General features: G+C 43.1%; 2 protein-coding genes and 1 long non-coding RNA gene across 13 annotated transcripts in view; 2 read left to right on the top strand and 1 right to left on the bottom strand.

The window, feature by feature from the left end:
- TTC1 (tetratricopeptide repeat domain 1) overlaps positions 1-4349 on the top strand; it is a 46407-nt gene extending 42058 nt beyond the window's left edge. For both annotated transcript variants that reach the window (XM_058722126.1, XM_058722119.1), the window contains exon 8: positions 3726-4349. In XM_058722126.1, coding sequence (XP_058578109.1) covers positions 3726-3859 — 134 coding nt within the window. In that variant the 3' untranslated portion in view covers positions 3860-4349. The remainder of the gene's footprint in view (positions 1-3725) is intronic.
- Positions 4350-6553: 2204 nt separating this feature from the next.
- Positions 6554-14262, top strand: LOC131507412 (uncharacterized). Its single transcript, XR_009259493.1, has 3 exons — positions 6554-8080; positions 9611-11050; positions 13999-14262. It is a non-coding gene; the product is annotated as an uncharacterized LOC131507412 (long non-coding RNA).
- The window catches only part of PWWP2A (PWWP domain containing 2A), a 130207-nt gene continuing 122602 nt past the window's right edge, over positions 12374-19978 (bottom strand). For 2 of the 10 annotated variants that reach the window (XM_058721954.1, XM_058722000.1), the window contains 2 exons: positions 16875-17060; positions 12374-14545 (listed from right to left, as the gene is read on the bottom strand). In XM_058721954.1, the coding sequence (XP_058577937.1) occupies positions 14497-14545; positions 16875-17060 (235 nt within the window). In that variant the 3' untranslated portion in view covers positions 12374-14496. Of the gene's footprint in view, positions 14546-15687; positions 15777-16874; positions 17061-19978 lie in introns of those variants that run through there. The other 8 variants (XM_058722014.1, XM_058721973.1, XM_058722010.1 and 5 more) reach the window with 6 other exon arrangements.

Here is a 19978-nt window from a genome sequence, read left to right on the forward strand (position 1 = left end):
GCAGATAGGCTAATGTGGCAGATCCTGTCCGAGAGGCCAGGAAGCTGCATTAGTCTCTGAGCATCCAACCGGACTCTAAACAGCAGCAGGGAAACTCCTGAGGGTGAGTGTGAGTATATTTATGAGCATGATCTCTACCGAAGGTGCTTCTCTACTGTAACCATAAACAGCAAAAGATGCATTTTTCAATCATCTTTCAACCAAAAAATCATTGGTTCTACCATAATGTTTTGCTCTGTTCCCTTATATTCTCACTGGCCTCAGTCTGATTTCAGAGCTTTTTTTCTTCTTCCTTTTTAAGATTTTATTTTTAAGTAATCTGTATACCCAGTGTGGGTCTCAAACTCGCAACCCCGCGATCAAGAGTTGTACCCTCCACCAACTGAGCCAGCCTTGCACCCCTCAGAACTTCTTTACCCAGCATTATAGGCATTCAGATATTTGTTCAGTGAATAAATAAGTGGCTGCTTTCCCAGAATGTTGCACTAACTTTCTGTCAGGACCACCTCCAGGCTCTCCTTTTCATTCTTCCTTTGCCACAGCATTATTAACCCTTAAAGCTCAGTTCTCAAATCTTCAGTGGCCTTCCCCGTGGCACAAGAACCACAGACTCTGGCCTGGCTCATAAGAACCTGCCCGAGCCCACTGGACACATTGCTTGCCCTTGCCCACCCCTCTCTATACATTTATCCAAACCATTTTTGCCAGCCCTGCCCGCTCCCTCTGTCTCAAATGACTACAGTCCTGTCTGTCCTCTGATGATGATTCGCATGGACACTCTTACACGAGAAGCTCTGGCAGGGCTCCCCCCTCCCCACCCCCAGGAAGGAATCTTCTTACTGACTCTCCTGGCACTCATATCTCAGCTTCCCTGTGAACTGGCTTATGTGTGTGTGTGTGTGTCTTGTCTTCCCCATCGTATCTCAGCTTATTCTGGTGAAGTGACTGTCTCCTGTCTCTGCCTCCCTACCACACAGGGAGATGCCACACTTGTGAACTTAGGACTGTTGGTCAGATTCAAGTCTGGGAACCTCAGGTCGTCTCTAACATGGAGACTTTTTCATCGTGTCTTTATCAGGTGTCTCAAGCACTTTGTGTGCATTGTCTCACGTAGCAGGCAGAACTTCCCACATTCTGATCTGGAGATCACATAGTAAAACTATTGCGGAATGTTAGAAAGGCCGAGAACGGAAGGAAGGAGAATGATAGCCTGTGTGCAGGCTGAGTCCTCAGAGAAACAGAAGCAGGATCGGATTAGATGTACAAGAAACCCATCGGGGAAACACCTGGAAGGGGAAGTGGGGCAGAGGGGTGGGAGCTGTCAGATGGCTGTGGAGGATAGAGGGAAGCGGAGTAGGAAGTCTCACCCAGCATGTAGTGCTCAGAAAGTTCCAGCAAAGCCATTGGGGAGCCCCACTCACCTGTCAGAGCACCTGGTCTGCCCCTACCGAGCTCAGTCAGTCATTGACTGGGACATGCAGGTGTCGGCAGAGGGCATCTGGGGAAGCACGTTTTCATGAGTGCCGTCCAGAGAATCAGTTAAGCTAAAAGTGCAAGGCTCACTGTGGTGGGCACCTTCTTCAGCAGGGCAAGCAAAGTGAGAACCTGCAGAAGCCCCTAATTGTCCCTCTCCATCTGCAGTTTAAAGTCCTGTCCCCTTGCCATCCACGGAACACAGTGGCATGCCAGCGTCCTGCCCCTCTCAGTTCTTCAGTGCGCTGCAGTGTAGTCTCTCCTGAGGTGCCTCTCACCCCCACACAGGCAGAGAGCTCCTCCCCCGGGGCTCGGGGCGCACCTCGCTCCTGTGTCTGCCTCCCCACTAGACCGAGAGCATCTCCGAAGTCTGTAGCTCCCATTGCATCACATGGCAGAGCCTGTACAGTTGGCGCTCTCACGGGTTGCTGTGCAGTGAGATGGGCTTGCAGCAAGACCTCCATCCAGGGGGCACCCGGGGCTCAGTCGCCAGTCCAGAGTGGCCCTCTAACAGAGGAGGCTGCCAGATGGCGCTGCTGCTTTTGGGAAGCGTGGTGTGACCATCCCTTGAGATTCATTCTCCTTTCATTCACTCCATGTCAGAAGAGCCAAGGGTTGTGCCAGCAGTGACCTTTTAGTTGGCTTCTTTAAATGTGTGTTTCCCCCCTGCCCTCCTTCCTCAACCCCAGGACAGACCGCCAAGGTCCTGGGTGACTCACGCTTACCTGAGGATGCCCCCTCCTTTGTTTGTTGTGGCCCCTACCTGGGCATCCATCCACTTGAGGCTGTGCTCTGGACGGCACCTGGGTGTGGGGATGGGCTGCCAGTGCCTCTCCTCAAACAGGCGTACTCAGTACGTGTGATCCAGGTTTAAGTTTGGGAAGCTTGTCTGGAGACTGGTCAGCCTGGGTCTGGGAGCTTCCGGGGGATAAGTCTTAGACTGAGACCAAAAGTTCTTTCAACGAGTTACTAGAAAAGGCCTTGACATGTGAAGGCCATGCATCTGTAAGTTCTCTGCTTGGGCTTTGCTTCAAGGTGGGAGGCCTCAGAGAGAGAAAGCTGCTAACAAGTGGGACGGTGGGAAGGAACCCGTAGCTCTGACAGTTAGGGGCTTCCTCCCCTTTACCCCCGCGCTCCTCTCCATTGGAAGTGTACCTGCAAGAAAAATTGTTCAGAAAGAGTTGAAACTGTGTATTCACCTGTTCCAGCCAAAGATTTTCCAAAATGCTCCTACCTTCAAATATTCCATCCCATTGCCCCATAAGTCCCTATAAATCTCCAGCTGTTGACATACAAACTCTGTGGCACTCTTATATGTAGAATCCACATAAAACACCTTGTTTATACCACGTGTCTCAGTTTTGGTTTTTGAAACGTGAATGCACCTGTGATTAATGAGTAAAGCCCGAATCTTGGGGAGAAGAGACTGGATTATTGAGGTGGGTGGTGCCATCAAAGGAATAAGAACCTCTGTTTCCTGAGAAGCAGCGAGTTTGGTGTAGAAGCTAAGGCTTTCCCTAGTAAAGCAGGAAGCTCTTCAGTGTGAACCCTGGCTCAGTAGAAGTCTGCTGAGTGGAATTGGATGCAGCAGGTGGCTGCTGCTTTTTCCACAGAGAACAGACTTGGAGGGGCCACCACCCTTAGCACCAGGCCCTGGGGCTCAGCAGTATGCTTTCAGACCCCCCTGGGAGCAGCAGTCGCTTTGGCCATCACTCATCCCAGGGCCTGTGTCCTTTGTTGGTCCTGGCCTGTTTGGACAGGAAGATCATCTACAAAGTACAGGCTTGGGGGTGGTGCCTGGGTGGCTCAGTCATTTAGGTGTCCAACTTCGGCTCAGGTCACGATCTCACGGTTCATGAGTTCGAACCCCACATCGGGCTCTGCGCTGACAGCTCAGAGCCTGGATCCTGCTCTGGAATCTGTGTCTGTCTGTCTGTCTGTCTGTCTGTCTCTCTCTCTCTCTCTCTCTCTCTCTCTCTCTCTCTCTCTCTCTCTCTCTCCCCCTCCCCCACTTGCTCTCTCCAAATAAACTTTAAAAAAAAAAAAAAAAAGGCTTGGGGATGGGTGGCCCTAAAGTGTGACCACACTGCTGAGGGGGCTAAAGTTTTCATAATTTTAAAAGCGGGAGTTTCTTTAACTGAAGAGAGATGTTCTTTATATTTTGTAATCAGATAGGAAGGCAGGATCAGTCGAGGTCTTCCTGCATCTGTTTATTCCCCATATTTATTTGAATTTCCACTTTTACATTGCAGGTAAACTAAAAGATCTTGGAAACTTGGTTCTTCGACCTTTTGGACTCTCCACCGAAAATTTCCAGATCAAACAGGATTCCTCTACTGGTTCCTACTCCATCAATTTTGTTCAAAATCCAAATAATAACAGATAACAAAGTTTACAGTAGCTTTTAAAGCTGGCTTGGAGATTGTATGCTGCTCGCTGTTAGCAAGGGGGAAGGCCCTGCCAATATTTAACTTTCAAAAGCATCTTATTTCAAAGACAGGCTATCTGCTAGGGCCCAGTGCTCCCTTCTCCCTCTTGTTTTATGATCTAGGTCAAATGCACTTCTGATGTAATAAGCCTAATTTGATTTCCGTTTTAAGGTGGTGTCTATGCATCTGTTACCCTTGATTCTGGCTGACCTTTGCTTTGTCTGGGCAGAAGCCTGCTTGTCAAAGCTGACCTCCCCGAGCTATACACACAAGCCCAGCCAAAGTGTCTCCTGGCCCGAGCCAGGTTCAGAGACTACCCAGACATGATTCATGAGGCTCCCGCCTGCTGCCCCCTCTCCCTGATTACTCACATTGCTCAGGCTGCCGGGCATGGGCTCCAGCATCTCCTGGTTTCCTCTGTGGTAATAAACGCTTTCTTTGACGGTCTGAGCTGGCTTGTGAATTTTGTCCCCATAATGACAGCTAAAGCGGAAGGCTCCTCTGGCTTCAGGCTCAGTGTTGCTGAATGTTACCAGCATCCACAGATCTGCCCACAGTCTTAGTTGTCACCTCGAAGATGATCTTGAAGAACTGACCATTCCGCCAGGTACTAGAATGCAGAAACCACCTCACACAGTGTCTTGGGCCTCTTCATGTTTGTGCAGATCATGATGAGATCAGTGTTTGTGGCCAAGCATCAGTCTTAACAGTTTCAACTTAAAGTAGCTCCATTCAAGAAGAGCGGTATGTGAATCCCAGACAAAACCATATTCTTTTAGACTACACGAACCCAGAGGTTTCAAAGGTAGGTTTGGGCTTTCTTAGTCATCACTGATTGTTGGTGAAAGCTTTCAGTTCTGGTTTGAGTTTCAAAGGCAGTGACTTGCAGGTTTCATCTCAGAACTGAAGTGCCCATATAATTCTGTAAGTGACATTGCAGCAGTCCTGCTCCGTGTCCAGATGTGCCACAGCTCTGATCTGTTCCTCAGAGCCCCTTAGAGTGCAGTGCGTTGGTCGGTCGCAGAATGATGTGCAGTGTTAACTCTGTGCTATGCTAAGCCTCTCTTCCAGATTTTGAAATGGAATTAAGGGGGAAAGGAGAGGGGGAAAGCGCGTGGTTACTTTTGCTTTGCTGTCTTTATGATAAATCTGGCATCTGAAGTTCTCAAAACAGTGTGTGTGAGGAATCACAGCGATTGTGCAGGAGCTTTGGCCAAAAGGCCTGTGTCCGGCTCTCGGTGGTGATGGCGTCCTGTGCAGCCGTTTTGCCAGAGCAGCGATTCCCAGGTCGCTCACCTCAGGACCCTCACACTCCAGAGCGTTTGAAGAGTGTTTGGGGTTATGTGGATTTTATCCATTGATGTTTACCAGATGAGAAATTAAAACTGAGAAGTCCCTTAAATACTTAGTTAATTCCTTTAAAAATAGCAAATATATTTCTTGTTTATATATATTTTTTTTTAAAAAAAAAACAATATTTTTAGAAAAATGTCTTCCAAAACAAAAACATGACATCATTTTACATTTCTGTAAATCTTTCACGTGTGGCTTAGTAGAGGCTAGCAGGATTCAGATCTGCTTCTGCACTCAGGTTGTCACAGTATCCTGTCACGTAGCCTGGCGAATCCTACACCGTGCACACCCATGACAGTGTGACAGTGAGAAAAGCAGTTGACCTACCTCTTAGTATTAGCGAAAATAGCTTTGGCTTCTTGGAGACCTGAAAGGGTCTCAGGACTTCCTGGCAGGCCTCAGGGCACTTTTTTTCTTCTTTAATAGAGCTCTACACCCAACATGGGGTTTGAATCACAACCCCAAGATCAAGAGTCGCATGCTCTACCAACTGAGCCAGCCAGGCTCCCCTCAGACCACATTTTGAGAGCTACTTTGCCAGATTCTGACTTTGGGCTCAACAGCTGAGACTCAGCCAAGGTCGGAGCTGAGATTTCTGAGCACCTGTCTGAACCTCCAGGGAGTGAGGAAATAGACATTTTTGCCTAGATACAGCCTTCCTTAAGACATTGTCATTGCCACAGGCTCCAGAGGTTTTTTTTTTGTTTGTTTGTTTGTTTTTTTTTTTTTTTTTTTTTTTAGTCTATTTTCAAAGAGAGAGCACGAGCATGAGCAGTGGAGGGGCAGAGAAAGAGGGAGAGAGAGAATCCCAAGCAGGCTCCGCACTTGGGACCAGTGCGGAGGCTCCGCACTCCAAACCAGACGCAGGGCTTGAACTCACAAACCATGAGATCATGACCTGAGCTGAAATCAAGAGCTGGACACTCAACTGACTGAGCTACTCAGGTGCCCAGGTTTTGCTTCTTAGGCCTTCCTCTCTGCTTCCTCTCCCTTCTCCACCACCTCCACCCTGCTGAAATCTCACAATGAATCTTGAAAGAAAAGAAAGAATCTAACTAGGTGTGAAATTTTTTTTTTTAATTTTTTTAACGTTTATTTTTGAGAGAGTGCAAGCAGGGGAGGGACAGAGAGAGAAGGAGACACAGAATCCGAAGCAGGCTCCAGGCTGAGCTGTCAGTGCAGAGCCCGATGCGGGACTCAAACCCACGAACTGTGAGATCATGACCCGAGCCGAAGTCAGACACTCAACCGACTGAGCCACCCACACACCCCTAAGTGTGAAATTTGGAGGTTTTTTTTTTTTTTAATCAACCACAATTATTTCTCTGTTTACAAATCTGGAAGAAAAAATAGATTCAACCTTTTGAAAATAGTTGACATTAGAATGAATGGAATAGAATTGAAGCATTTGATTCTGTATATGTTCTTATTCCGACAATATCATGATGGATCAAAATAATTTTGGATCTCCTTCAACAGTTTCCTTGAAGACTATTAAGATACATTTTATTTAAATAGTATCTATTCCCTGCCTCCATGAGCTCCTGGAAGGTAAGGGCCATGTTTATTTTTTTAATAGCACCAACACCTACCGCTCTACCAGAAACTCAGTTAATTGGTATTAAAGAGCATTCTATAAGAAGTGTTTTCAATGTGAATAACCATCACAATCCAGAAGTCTCCAGTATCTGTACCCTTTGATTAGTACCTGATTTTTAAAATGTCTCCTTTACTAACCGTTATATGTTATCTCAAGGTAAGTAGAAACTAGTCATTTCCTCAAAATCTTAAGATCCAGCAAGTGTTTTTAATGTCAGCCAGGTTTATGTGCTATTTTTCACCTTCCAAAGAATATGGTGGGAGGCAATGAAAGATAATAGCTTGGTTTCACCTAGTCGAGACCAGTGGATTGATCTGGGACTTCCCTGTGTATTGCCCAGAATGGCCTTAACACCCTACAGTTAATGGTCCCAGAACTTTCTACAGTAGTGTTTTTATTTGGATAGGTGTGCAGTTCTGGCTAATTTAGAGGGCTCAGCTAGGATTTCTCAACAGTGAATCCAGTACTTATACACTGTGAAGCTTAAAAAGACACTTTGTAAAGAAAGTCACTTTAAGCCAGTGGGGAGCCCATCTTGTGCAGCCATGTAAAATGTCCTGAGATGTTGAGCATTCAGTCTGGCTTGTAAGCATATGTCTTCTCATCTGTAAATTTTCATTTTTGCATCTTTGTCTTGAGACTTTCAGAAATCCCCACCTTGTTCTGTAGTTTCAGCCTCCCCACCCTCTCCCAGATCACATTTCCACTGAATCTTGTGTTCTCTGTATTTCCATACTATGTCTTAACCACCCCTCTAACTTTGACATGAGCGACTTTTCTGTTCACAGGAGGCTCACCCAGGAAACTGGGACTATTCCTACAACAAAGTCCTACTCATCTAGTGCTTTTCTGTGGAGTGCACTGTAGATTAGTTCCTTTTCCTCACGTCATGCATCTGAGCTATGGTTATATTCTGTTCTTAAGATCCAACCTCTTTTCCTAAGAACTCTGACTTTCTGTATATGATTCCCTTCCATCAGAAGCACTGCCCCTGGGTTCCCTTCCCCCCACCCTTTTGCCCCTTGTCTCACCCCCCAGAACTCCATATCTTATTACAAGTTATTGTGCTTGTAGGAATAGAGAATATTACACCATGCCGAGATGTGGAGGCTGGGGAGTGGCTGAGCCTACTAGCTAATGACCTGAACATCGTGGCACTGGGCCTACATTTGAACTTCAGTAAAATGGCAAGACCTCACACATTGGACCTTCAGAGTTAACTCAGGTATAGTCAAAGGCATGAATGCTTGTTCAGTCTTAAATGACGAAAGTCCCTATTTCTCGCAACATTTTGTGTCGTTGAAAGTAGGGAACTGCTCTTGGAAATGTTGTTGGGCCTGGTGATTATTTCTGGTGCTGTGGGTCGCTGAGCTGGCCTCCGAGCCTACTGGAAATGTAATTGAATTCCTTTTACACAGCTCTGAAGCTGGAATCCAGACTGATTTAGAAAGACAGAGGGAGGGATTTTACTGAGTAAAATGTCATGGACTAGAGAACTGGCAGCAGGTATTAAATGTAAACCTGATTGGGAGACGTATTTGCCGAGTTGTCTGTCTGATCCTAAGAGCTAACCAGACCTGTGAATCCTGTCTTTTACAACCTGTTTAGCAAAAATTGAAATGTCAAAGGGGAAGATCAAGGAGGATGGGAACAGCTGTGCAGGTGAATGGCTGCTTTAATATCCTTAAGGTCTTTAAAGGGCAAGGTCCAGTAACCCTCTAAGACCAGGGTGCCAATCTGAGAGACCTCCTAGGACAGGAAGAATCAGTGCTTTAAGCCTCTGTCCCTTTTCCTCTGTTATCTGAACTTTCCCTTAAGCTTGCTGTTGGCCTACAAGGCAGCATAGAGTTGCTGTAGCTCAGTCTTCCAGGGGCAGCCCTGGGGGTCACTGCCAGCTCAGCTGTTGCCTGTTCTGTGTCTGTGTTGCTGTGATCACTTCCTGTCGTAAGCCAGCCTTTCCCTTCATCGCCCCCTCATTTCTGAAGGCATTGAACTCTTCCTCTAATACGTCTTTTGGGGTGTACTGCGTGCTTGATACCCCCAAACCCTGGTAAAAATCTTGGAACACTTTTAGCGAGGTGTGTATGCTCCTTTTCACCCTGCAACCCACTCCCCACCCCCCGCCCCTCCCCCCTACTTCAATAGTTACGAGCTTAGTTAGTCCTTCTATCACCTGCATTTCCTTTAAAAGAGGAAGCATGTGCACATTGTACCAGAAGGGGCTAGGAAGTCTGTACCTTCAGGAAACTGTACAGTTAAAAGCCGGACAGAAAAAGGAGGTGATCGTTTCCATTTGCTTCCTGCTGTCTGCCAAGAGCTGCCCTGAGTCCCCACTAGAACAAGCCCATTAGTGCTTCTGAAAGTGAGCAATGGACTGCTTGCTACCAGTCAACCCGAGAGGTGGGGCTAAAATAACCCTAGAGTATCAGAACAATTGCTTCAAACCCTTCAAGGGGCAGTCAAGAAACTAGTAACATGAGTATATGAAAACTAGTCAGCATGGCCCTCATACTTCAGAGCATTAAACGTTTCAGTCCTCCTGGCTACAAGCTGCTAATTGTTGAAGCTAGGATTGGATACATGGGGTTTGTTAGTTATGCTAGTCTACTTTACAGATGTTTAGAATATTCTATAATAAGAATTTTCCAACTCTGTGAGGTCTGCAAACTAGGAATAAACTCCATCACATAGGAGTTAAGCTCTATCAGCCAGAACTAGAAATATGACTCCTTACCTTCTTTTTGCTTTCACTCAGGAGGCAACTTTGGAAGCCCACACTTCCCTCTTAGCTAAAGCACGGCACGGCCTGCTGTCCCATTGCCCAGGAAGCGCATAGCTAACCACTCTCAGCCATGATTTGGTCCCAGCTCCTAGAGCTCTGGCTTGCTGAAAAAATACAGCCCAACCAGATGGGAACTCCTGCCTGGCACTGGGGCTTCTAAGCCATCAGGCATCATGGCGGATGTGAAGGGAACCAACTCGGAAGCCTCTCCGGGAAATCAGTGCCAAAGGTGAGGAGCTAGATATGAAGATACTGGAAGCTTGTTGTCCCCCTGTGGGATGCTGTGTTAGGTGGATGTCTACATCAGGCACCCTACCTGAACACCCACCTGGCAGCCACCTAAGGCCACCTGAGCACCCAAGTGCCCTCCAATTCCCCAAATGTAACAAGTTAGAAATCCACAGATGGTAAAGTCTTCAGGCAGACTAAAGACAGAAGTCCTCAGGGAGGCCAGGAATGGGAAGCAAGGGAATGGAGTGAAGTAGGGAGAACAGTGTTTACATTTCAAAGAATGTAGGCTTTGGTGGACGGTCTCTGGTACTTGGTCTGACGTACACAACGTTGTTTTGTGGAATAGTTTGACTAGCCCAAAATAGAATATGCTATTTACAACTTTTCTTCACGAAGTTAACTGGGAGAGAAGGTTGGGTGATTTCCTGAGGCAGCATGACACTGATGAGGTCCTGCCTTGGCAGCGCTGACATCAGAGGTCAAGAGTAACTGCCTTGTTTTCTACAGGTGTTAGAGCAGCTTCATTTAAACATGTGAAGGACCCCCAGCCCCATCCCTGTCTTCCACAAGGTTGCTTTGTGTCTTACTGAAGCCCCTGGCTGTGCTTTTCTGGAACAGTGACACAGCAGACACTCCTTTACCTCAAGGTACTTCAGACTGATGATATGGTTCACCTGCTTTAGATCACAGATCTGAGCTGTCCACTCAGGAATCACGCACTGAGCTTAGAATTCAGAAGCACAAAATTATAGATTAATTCACTCAAGGGAAAAAAATTCCATCTTCCATGGTTTTGGCCAGTGAGGTTACCGTGTGAGTCTTCTGTCAGGAAGGTGACTGGTAGACCTTAGATTAGAATCCGTACCTGTAAAGCAGGTTATCTGTATAGAAACATCCTCTTAATGTCACCATCTCACTTTGCCTCCCTTGCTTCAGAAGGTTGCTTCTACAAATGTGCTTCACAAAGGAATCGGGAAAGGACTAATCCCAGAAGTATGCTTAAGTACGGTGACCTAGCAGCTTGGGTTTGGCCAGCTCTTTCTTCCTCTGACACAGTATTCCTGACGTATACTCTTTCCTTCCAGGTTCATTACCTTCTTGATATGATACCTACTTGTTTAGGCCATGAAATTTCACTGTGAATAAGCAAAGATTTGGCAGGATGTTCACCACTAGAGCAAGGTATGCTTAAAGAAAACACAGCTCTATTCAAAGCACTGAGGGAAGAATCATTACTTGAAAGAAGAAAAATGAGTTCTTAGGTATAAAAGCAGGAAAACAGCTTAATTTTATCTGTAGGGCATATTTGCAGTGACATACCCAGCATGTCCATGGAGGTACTGGTACATTCCATACAGGATTCCCGGGCATGAATCCAAACTTACATTTCCTTATATGAAGACCAGAAAGGTCCTGAGTTGTATCCATGGGTTTCATCACTCATCCCCTCTCCTTTGTTAAGAGGGGCGTCTGTAAACATACTGACACATGTATATAACACGATCTGGACTGTATTGGGGCGGGGTGGATGTCATGTGGCGGCCTTCCAGATGATGTGTGCATGGCTTACCTTGGTTCTCTCTAGTTCCATTTCCATTAGTAGGAAACTTCAGGGAGGGGATACAAAATATAAACAGAGCCATAATCCAGTGGCCTCGTCTTTACACTTACATAAGCTGAAATGGGAGAATATTTGAGCCTAAAGATTCTGTATATACTCTGGAATAACAGGCAGCCTTCTAAAGAATTGCTTATCTCAAATGAGGGGGTGAGACACAGTAACTTAAGTTTTTGGGTCTGAAAAATCTCAGCTCTCTGGTAGGCCTTAAAAGGCTAATTTTTTCCTGAAAACGAGTGTTTCTGCTCAAACACATTGGACATGCTAGGCCTTTTATTTTTTTAAGTTTATTTTGAGAGAGAAAGAGAGATCACAAGTGGGGGAGGGTCAGAGAGAAGGAGAGACGGAATCTCAAGCAGGCTCTGCACCATCAGTGCAGAGCCCGATGCGGGACCCGAACCCACAAAGCGTGAGATCATGACCTGAACCGAGATCGAGTCGGACGCTTAACCGACTGCGCCATCCAGGTCCCCCAGACATGCTGGGCTTTTAAAGAAGCAACCATTTATCCATAAGGGCAGGACTTCTTAAAATTAAACCTACCAGTAGATACTTAATCACATCCAACTCTGAATGGTAGTAAATTTGTTTCCATCAGAAAAGAAAACCATATACTCCTGAAAACAATATTACAGTATATGTTAACTAGAATTTGAAGAAAACCAGTAATGTCTATGTACAGGGTCCTAATTAAACTATTCACCCTTCTTCTATCCTTTGGTCATAGAGGGTCCCATAAAATCTCCCGGTGATTAAATAAAAACTTACAGGCTGTTCGCCTAAGGAGGCAGTGTTACTTAAAACAGCTCCCTAAAGAACAGTGGTTGAGTCCTAATAGTTAAAAAAAAATCTAACTCTTAAAAAGTAAACAAAAGTTTTTAGATAACTAAATTTTAAAAAATCAAGACTTTATTGGATAAATGTTACACAACATTCTTTAACATTGAAGTCTTAGCATACTTTAGATGAGAAACAATTTTTGTCATTCAAGTCTACAAAATGAAATAGGCTTGTGAAGATTTGAAATACAAAGGTAGCATGAAGCAAAGCTTAAATATTAAGCAACTAAAGCAATGAAAAGTGAAATAGCAACATGGTATGTCTAGGTTTTAAACACCACCAAATTTCATTTATTAAAAAATGAAAATGTGGTTTATAACAAAATGCCTTTGAGAGTTTTGTCATGAGAAAAAATAGATACTTAAAAAGAATTGGGAGAGATCAGGTTTTGCCTTTGTATTATTTCTTGGTCATTTCCATCATTGCGCAAAGAATTCTAAAGCTTAATTACAAATCCTTATTGTGCAACCCACCATGGCTTAGAGTTCTCTGGTTCTTAAAGTGAGCCTGAAAGGTACTGCTGGTGTTCAACATCTGAAAGAACAAGATGGACCCAAGTCTAAGAGGGCGCCACAGAAGTACATGTAATCTTTAGAACTCCCTGCTGCTAGTTCCTGAGCTTTTTCAGATTTGATCAAACGTGTGTAATGACTTCATGGAAGAACTTTCCAAAAAGACTTTAGAATGCACTACAAACTTAATTATTTGCAGTGTAATCAAAATTTGTTTAAGCTCACTAGAAGACTGTTCACCTTTTCTTCTTGAGTTGTAAAACAAGTCCTAGTCAAGTATATTAAATGTTTCCCAACTCTTACCCAGACCCTTTTCTTAATCCTGAGTGTGGGGTTAAGTAATTCCAAACCTATACAGTAAGATTATGGAAAGTCTGAACACTGGAGCCAAATGTTCAGTTATGTTCCTTCAAATGAATTTTGTATTTTATTTTTTGGCATTTTTCCCTTTTTTTGTATTAAGTAATCAATATGGATTATCTTGTAAAAAATAAATCAGCATTGCCACTAAAAAACTTCAGTATTATTATTAAAAGTACGGCACCATCAAATATAAAATGCCTTAAAAATGTAGTAGTAATAGGTCCATCTGGTTTTCTCATGTTTTCTCCATTCATTAAAAAGAAAAATTAAAGTTTTTCATAATAAGTATTTTCCAAAGACCAAAACAACAGTATGGTCTCCATTAATAAGAATTCATTTTCCATGCGTGAAAGCTCTTTATGGGTCTGTTCCTACTATGTGTTCCCAGGGTCAAGTCCCACCTGACACCTGGGAGAATGAGTATCTTGCACTTAGAAGGAAGGGCTCTCCATGAGAGAGGTCCACATCACAATTCAGGGCAAAAGCCTTTCCGCCTCAGTAGGATTAAGAACTAGCTCTTAGAGTATACATTTTCACTCTAAGATCAACACTAGCCTATCCACTTTGAGTCAGAATTTAAAAGGTAAGAATGCTGTTATGAAAATGTGCACAAATGTTAAATACTGGTGGCAAATAAATACATCTTAATATGTTCTAACAAGCAAACGTATATTCAAGATAATACAGCCCTGCTTTATTAAAGAAAGAAAAAGGTCCAAAATCTCTTTGCTGGGTGGAGTGGGGCACTTTGCCATCCTTTTAGCAGGATGTTAGATCTTTTCTGTTGTTTCCACCAGCACCTGAAGGAAACCTTGGCCTCACCTCGGCATATGTGACTATTGCTGTTTCACAGGAGATCCATTCTAGAAATGCCTTTGCTCATTGCTGAACTGATTAACAAAACCTTGAAGAAAGCACAAAGTTTTAGTTCAAAAAATAATCCAGCTTCTCTGTCATCATCCCTTGCCTTCTTAGGCCTGTCCAAACTGTACTGGTAAGAACTTCACATTCAAAAAAAGTTACGGTCAGTGATTCTTCATACATAAAATTCAAGTGATTTCCTTGCGTGTTTCATATCACTTTTCTCCTCCTTTCATGCATAACTTACTGCAATGGTTTATTTTTTTATAAAACATTCCCCTAATGCCTTGTCTTCGGTTTAATATAGCACAATTTGCAAGTGCCCCTTTATAGACTGTTGGGTTTTAACCACTGCCTTAACATTTACTTCTTAGTGCAGCTTTAAAAATCTGAATCTCCAATTTCATTCAGTCCTGATGCTCTGGTGTTCTGTGTCACTGTGGTACAGGTCCATGAAACCAGCAGCCTGCTAATGTCTTTGTGCTGAAATACAGTAAAGAAAAGGTAGTTAAGCACAAGTAAATAGGAGAAAAATTATGTCCTTGTTGTTTAAATTCAGCCCTGCATAGATTATAGGATCATACTTTTTTCTTTTAAATCAGCTAAACTTAACCAACATTTGAGAAAACAATTTACTTCCACTTTAAACCAGCAGAAGCGTTCATTTTATTTCCGAGGTACATCTGGCCAAATTCCAACACAAAACTTGTCACCTTCACACAATCTGCACTTGAGTATATTTTTTAAAATACCTGATGAACATTTGCCTAATAAAGGGGGGATTTTAGCTTTGTTCTTTGTGCGGCTTTATGTTCTTTACCTCACCAGAAACAATACTAAACTCTGTGAATCCTCAGCTGCTGTGGACCACTCTGAAGCACCAGAGGCCTTCCTCTAGCACAGGCTGCCTACACACGGGAGCAAATTTATATAACAAATCAAGCTACGTGCAAGTCAGCTGCACAGCATACTGTCTACATATGTGTAAAGAGCAAAAAAGGGGGGTGGAGGGTGCCTTCCCAGAGCTACACACAGCACATCAGAAGGCATCAAGAGCGCCATTTCGCTACTCAAAGGCCACTTATGTACACTCATTAGATACAGCGTCCCTTATCACACCAGATCATGAGCAGAGGCCCTCTTCACCATACCTCCAAAAAAAAGCAAGCCTGAGCAAATATAAAGGGCAAAGCTTATAAAAATGATTGCCAGGAAGCACGACCAGAATTTCTGCCCAACATTATCAACTTCCCTTTAATACCAAGTGGTAAGAACCCCATTGAAACCCTTTATAATCCCTGGTTAACGCCTCTCAAGCCTGGGAGACTAGTACCAATAAGAGCCTCAATTCCAAAAGAGGTGATTGTGGAGAGAATGACGACTTTTTGGTCAAATGTACTTTTAAGCCAAAGGTCTATGGTGTTTTCAGTGGAATAATAACTGACAAAACAAACACAGAATGCAGGAAAGAAAGAAAAACCACCCCCATCCTTCCCAATGTTTAACTTCCAGATATTTCAAAGTAGGTGTCTTTCCCACTCTTTGCTAGCACTCTTGCTCTTATGTTAAGCTTCCCAGTGCTGCCTCACTGACTTACTAGATCAAGGCCTATAAAATAAACTTACAGGGCATTCTATCATGCTTTTTCGCAAGCAATGAAAAATGGCTTCTACACTGCACACATCAGAATGGAAGGTGAATGTAGTCTTTGCTTCTAAAGAAACAGAATGATTAACACTTTTAGAACTGACATTGAACTAAGAAAAGTTCATCTGTTAAAACCAACAATCGTAATACTATTTAGACCCACACAGAACTCTGGAAGTAAACTGAAAGAGAAGAAAAAAGTAAACAGTCAATCCCATGTACAATTTCATTTCCTTCTATTTATGACTCTATGTTTGGCTTCAACCTTAGGCCTAATCAGGTTGACAGGAAAGCCAAGGATTGAAGCATGTCTTATGATTCCTATGAGAGGTACAGAAAATTAAAACATGATTTTTCCTCAAGAAATCACCATAAGGGTAGCTACCATCCCTGCAATCCAGGTAAGAGTCCAAAATATCCCAGCCTCCATCTCTGATCCAAAATGTGCCATTGTGACTCAGCTTGCAAATTATAGCTTATCTGCAGTGATATAGCCCAATTACAGCTCACCACCAGCTGCACACACCAGAGGGTTAAATAGCCTTAATTCAAGGAAGCAAAAAGAGATCGTAAGTTCAGAAGCAGTACATCAGAAATCCTTAAACCTTCCCAGCTGTAGAAGAGTCCCAAATAAGCCGTTAAGGCGTTATCCAGAGAAGTTTCAATAAATGTACTTAAAAAGATTATGGCCACATTTCAGGATTATCTTTTGCCCCCCTCTGAATTTTGACTTTCCTTATGTAAATGACAATGGTTCTGAGGTTAGTTCGCTAAGAATATATATATGTTCATAGATGTATATATATATATTCTTATATATACACACATTAAGAATGACTAAGAAGTTAAATGAATATAAAAGTGACAAAGACTGAGATAGTGAAAAGATAGAGAAATCCACTATTTGGCTTTCCACGAAGACTCTGTTGCTAGTTGACAGAATTCTACAACCTGATACTCAACTTTTACTGCCCTAGGAGAAACTCGTTTCACGGAAGCTCACAGGAGGCTGGCTCTACTTGTTTTTAGCACAGCTGGTAATACCAATTGAAAGTTACTTTCATTCAGTAAAACGGTCACCTATATGAGATACACCCAGCTACAAAGGTCAATGAAAACTCAGGAAAAAGAACTAATGAACTCTTTTATGTCTAGCCTAACCTACTTCAGAATGATCAAGTGGTGACATGATGCCCTCTTCACTTTGTGGCAGGGCTTAGCACAGACAGACCTGCCCGTTTCACTGTTAACTTCAATGCTCCCAGTCTGAATCCACAGTGGTCTGTCAGACACTGTAAGGGAGCAGCAGGACTCGTCACTGTCTGATGTAATAGCTGCCATTTGTTGAGACCTATGGTAGAAAAAACCAAGTTAACAAAAATAGAGCAGTCATTTGAGTTCTTTTAAATCCATTTTACAAAAAAAAAATTTTAAAAATAAGACCAAAATTCAGTTGAATTTTCATCATGAATGTATTCTGGATAACTTGCGAACTTCACAGGAAGTGAAGCTTGGATACTAAAAACAGATTTGAGGTGTGTACACACCAGTATTGGCCAGGAGAGGGCACTCTCCAGAACAAGTCAATTCAGCAGCAAGACGCCTTGGGCGCACACACTAAGATGCTGCCCTCCAATACTAGCTCCCATGTAATGTTCCTGCTAAAAAATTTCTTCTAGCCTACCCCTAACCTAGGGCTGGAGTAGTCCTGATCGGCGAGGGCCGAAGTTGTCATCCTTGTCCGTGTTAACTTGATTAATGAGTTCAGAGACCCTATTTTGCAGAATGACCAAAAACTACCTGAATCCTTTTGTCCTTTTAATGTCCGTGACCTCCTATGCATACTACTCAGGACCTGGCATTCCTGTGTGAGTTAATACCTGCTCGAAAGAAGTCTGAGAAGATAAGCTTTCTCACTGGGGCTTTTAGAACAGAGATTTCAAATACAAAGAATAACTCAAATGAAGGATTGCTCTTCTAAGCCTTATTTTTAACATATTTGTCTGCTTCCCTATTTTAAGTATAAATTCATCGCATCCATAAAGTCAACTCTAGGATCACTTATTTAGATGATTTTCAGTCCTTATAATGATTTTTAGAATGCTAAGGTACATCAGAAACAGTACAATCAAAACTTTTAAAAAGGCTTTTCTGACATTGAAAAGGAGAAACCTCATACACCTGATCTATAATTACTTCTGAATTTTAACTCAAAGGAGAACAATTTTCTTAAATGAGATTTAATAAGGTTATGTGCCCTTTTGTTCATGGGAAACAAATACACTAAGTATGTTTTATATATTATTAATTGTAATCCAACAGCAATCACAGAAGAAAAAAAGGAGTCTTGAGTGCACAAAAGAATTTAACTTTGAACCTCTCCCTCCAGAAGTAAAACTTGTTAGGTTTTCAACCATCATTCTAAATCTCTTGGATTCTAGTTAAGAGAGTCAAGAAGCTCTATCAAAAAATGATCTCTTGCTGTGCATTTGCCCCTCCCACCCCCTGAAACACCATATAAAATATCAACATGCCAGTCCCAGTCCACAGAACCTGGCTAAGAAGTCTTTTGTGCTAATATTTAAGATGAGTTTCCCCTCAGTGCTTTTAGGGCCTTGGGTTTCTCTTTAGAAACGGACCACACATACATGATCCATTAGAAAGAGCCACGGAGCCCTAGCAGTGATACCCACATGAAAGGCAGCAAGTTCACTTGAAATTACTTATTTTGTCCTTTAAGAAAAAGCTTATTTGCAACAATGGCAACTATTCCTGGGAGGCAGAACTATAAATGGGCAGATCAGAATGGGGGGAAGTCATGAAAGAAGGAAGTAGAGGTCATGCTCTTAGAGCAAAGTTCAGCATTAAAAACTAACGAATTAAGATTATATACTTGTACCTGTTATCTTGCTGAACACTCAATATAAGTTTTCTTTGAATATAGTGTAGTATCAGGGCACCTGGGTGGCTCAGTCGGTTAAGTGTCTGACTCTTGATCTTGGCTCAGGTCATAATCTCATGGTTTGTGCGAGAGAGCAAGCCCCGCATTGGGCTCTATACTGACAGCACACAGCCTACTTAGGATTCTCTCTCTCTCTGCCCCTCACCCACTCATTCATTCTCTCTCGCTCCCCACCGCCCCCCCAAAAACAACAACAAAAAACACACTGTAGAATCATGCAACATGAACAAATAGGAAAAGCACAGTGTTTCATTTTATAGTAGACATTCTGTTTTTCTAGCCTTGGTGCTGTTTTTCTAACCAGTTATAATAGGGTTTTTGACAAACTGCACACAGTTCTTCCCAGCATACCAGGACTCACACTAAGATGCCACTCCCAGCCAGATTCCCTGCTAAAAACTAAACGGGGGGGGGGGGGGGGGGGGGGGGAGAATCATAGGTTTGTAATTAACATCTCAAAATTGAGCCATGGGTAAAGATAACTACCTTCTGGAAAATATGGCCACAGCACACACAGATCAAGGCCTTGGAATGTGTGGTATTTCCCTCCTAAAAAGTGGAAACTATCTACTCAGTCATCCCAGTAGCAATAAACAATAAAAAGGAATTTTCAAATTAACAGCCACTTTTTACCATTTGGCAAAAAATATTAAAACACCAGGGTCCCAAGGGAATATGGCATTTGTGCAAATCAGCTAACTGACTCACTTAAAAGCTGACATGCAAAGCTTTGTGGTTCTGATGCCTTTATAAAGCTCTCCTAGGAGGACCTCTACTCACTCCACTGAGCCCCACCAGTGCAGATAGTTCCCACACGTCTTTGAAATGATTTGGGATGTGCCAGGCTTCTGAGATGGTGATTGGTCATTAGTATATACCTGTCGGAACCAGAATTACTTTTCCTCATTCATTCACAAGTAGACATCATTTCTCCTTTGTCAGGCCCTGTGCTTGGCATAAAGGAGAGAAGTGGGAGAGGAACAGACTGGAATTTATGCAGTACGTAAGTGAATGAGGGGAGGGTTGAAATGCAAGGTTAATGCAGTTTTCCCTTCACTATAAATCCCTGTTGCTCCCCACAAATGCCTGTTAGAAATAGTTCAGCCTGCTTCTAGATATTTATGGATGATCATACTATGATTGTTGAAATCTCAGGTAATAACACTGTTATTATAACAGTTTATAAATGAATGTATGTTGCACAAAGCTTATTTCAAAAGCTACCAGAAATGAAATTTCTATGCCATACACAGAAAGCAGTGGTTGTGGAAATGACAGCAAGTTATTTCTATAGGTCTTGTGCTAGG

Source organism: Neofelis nebulosa, chromosome 1, assembly GCF_028018385.1.
Source record: "Neofelis nebulosa isolate mNeoNeb1 chromosome 1, mNeoNeb1.pri, whole genome shotgun sequence".
NCBI lineage: Eukaryota > Metazoa > Chordata > Mammalia > Carnivora > Felidae > Neofelis > Neofelis nebulosa.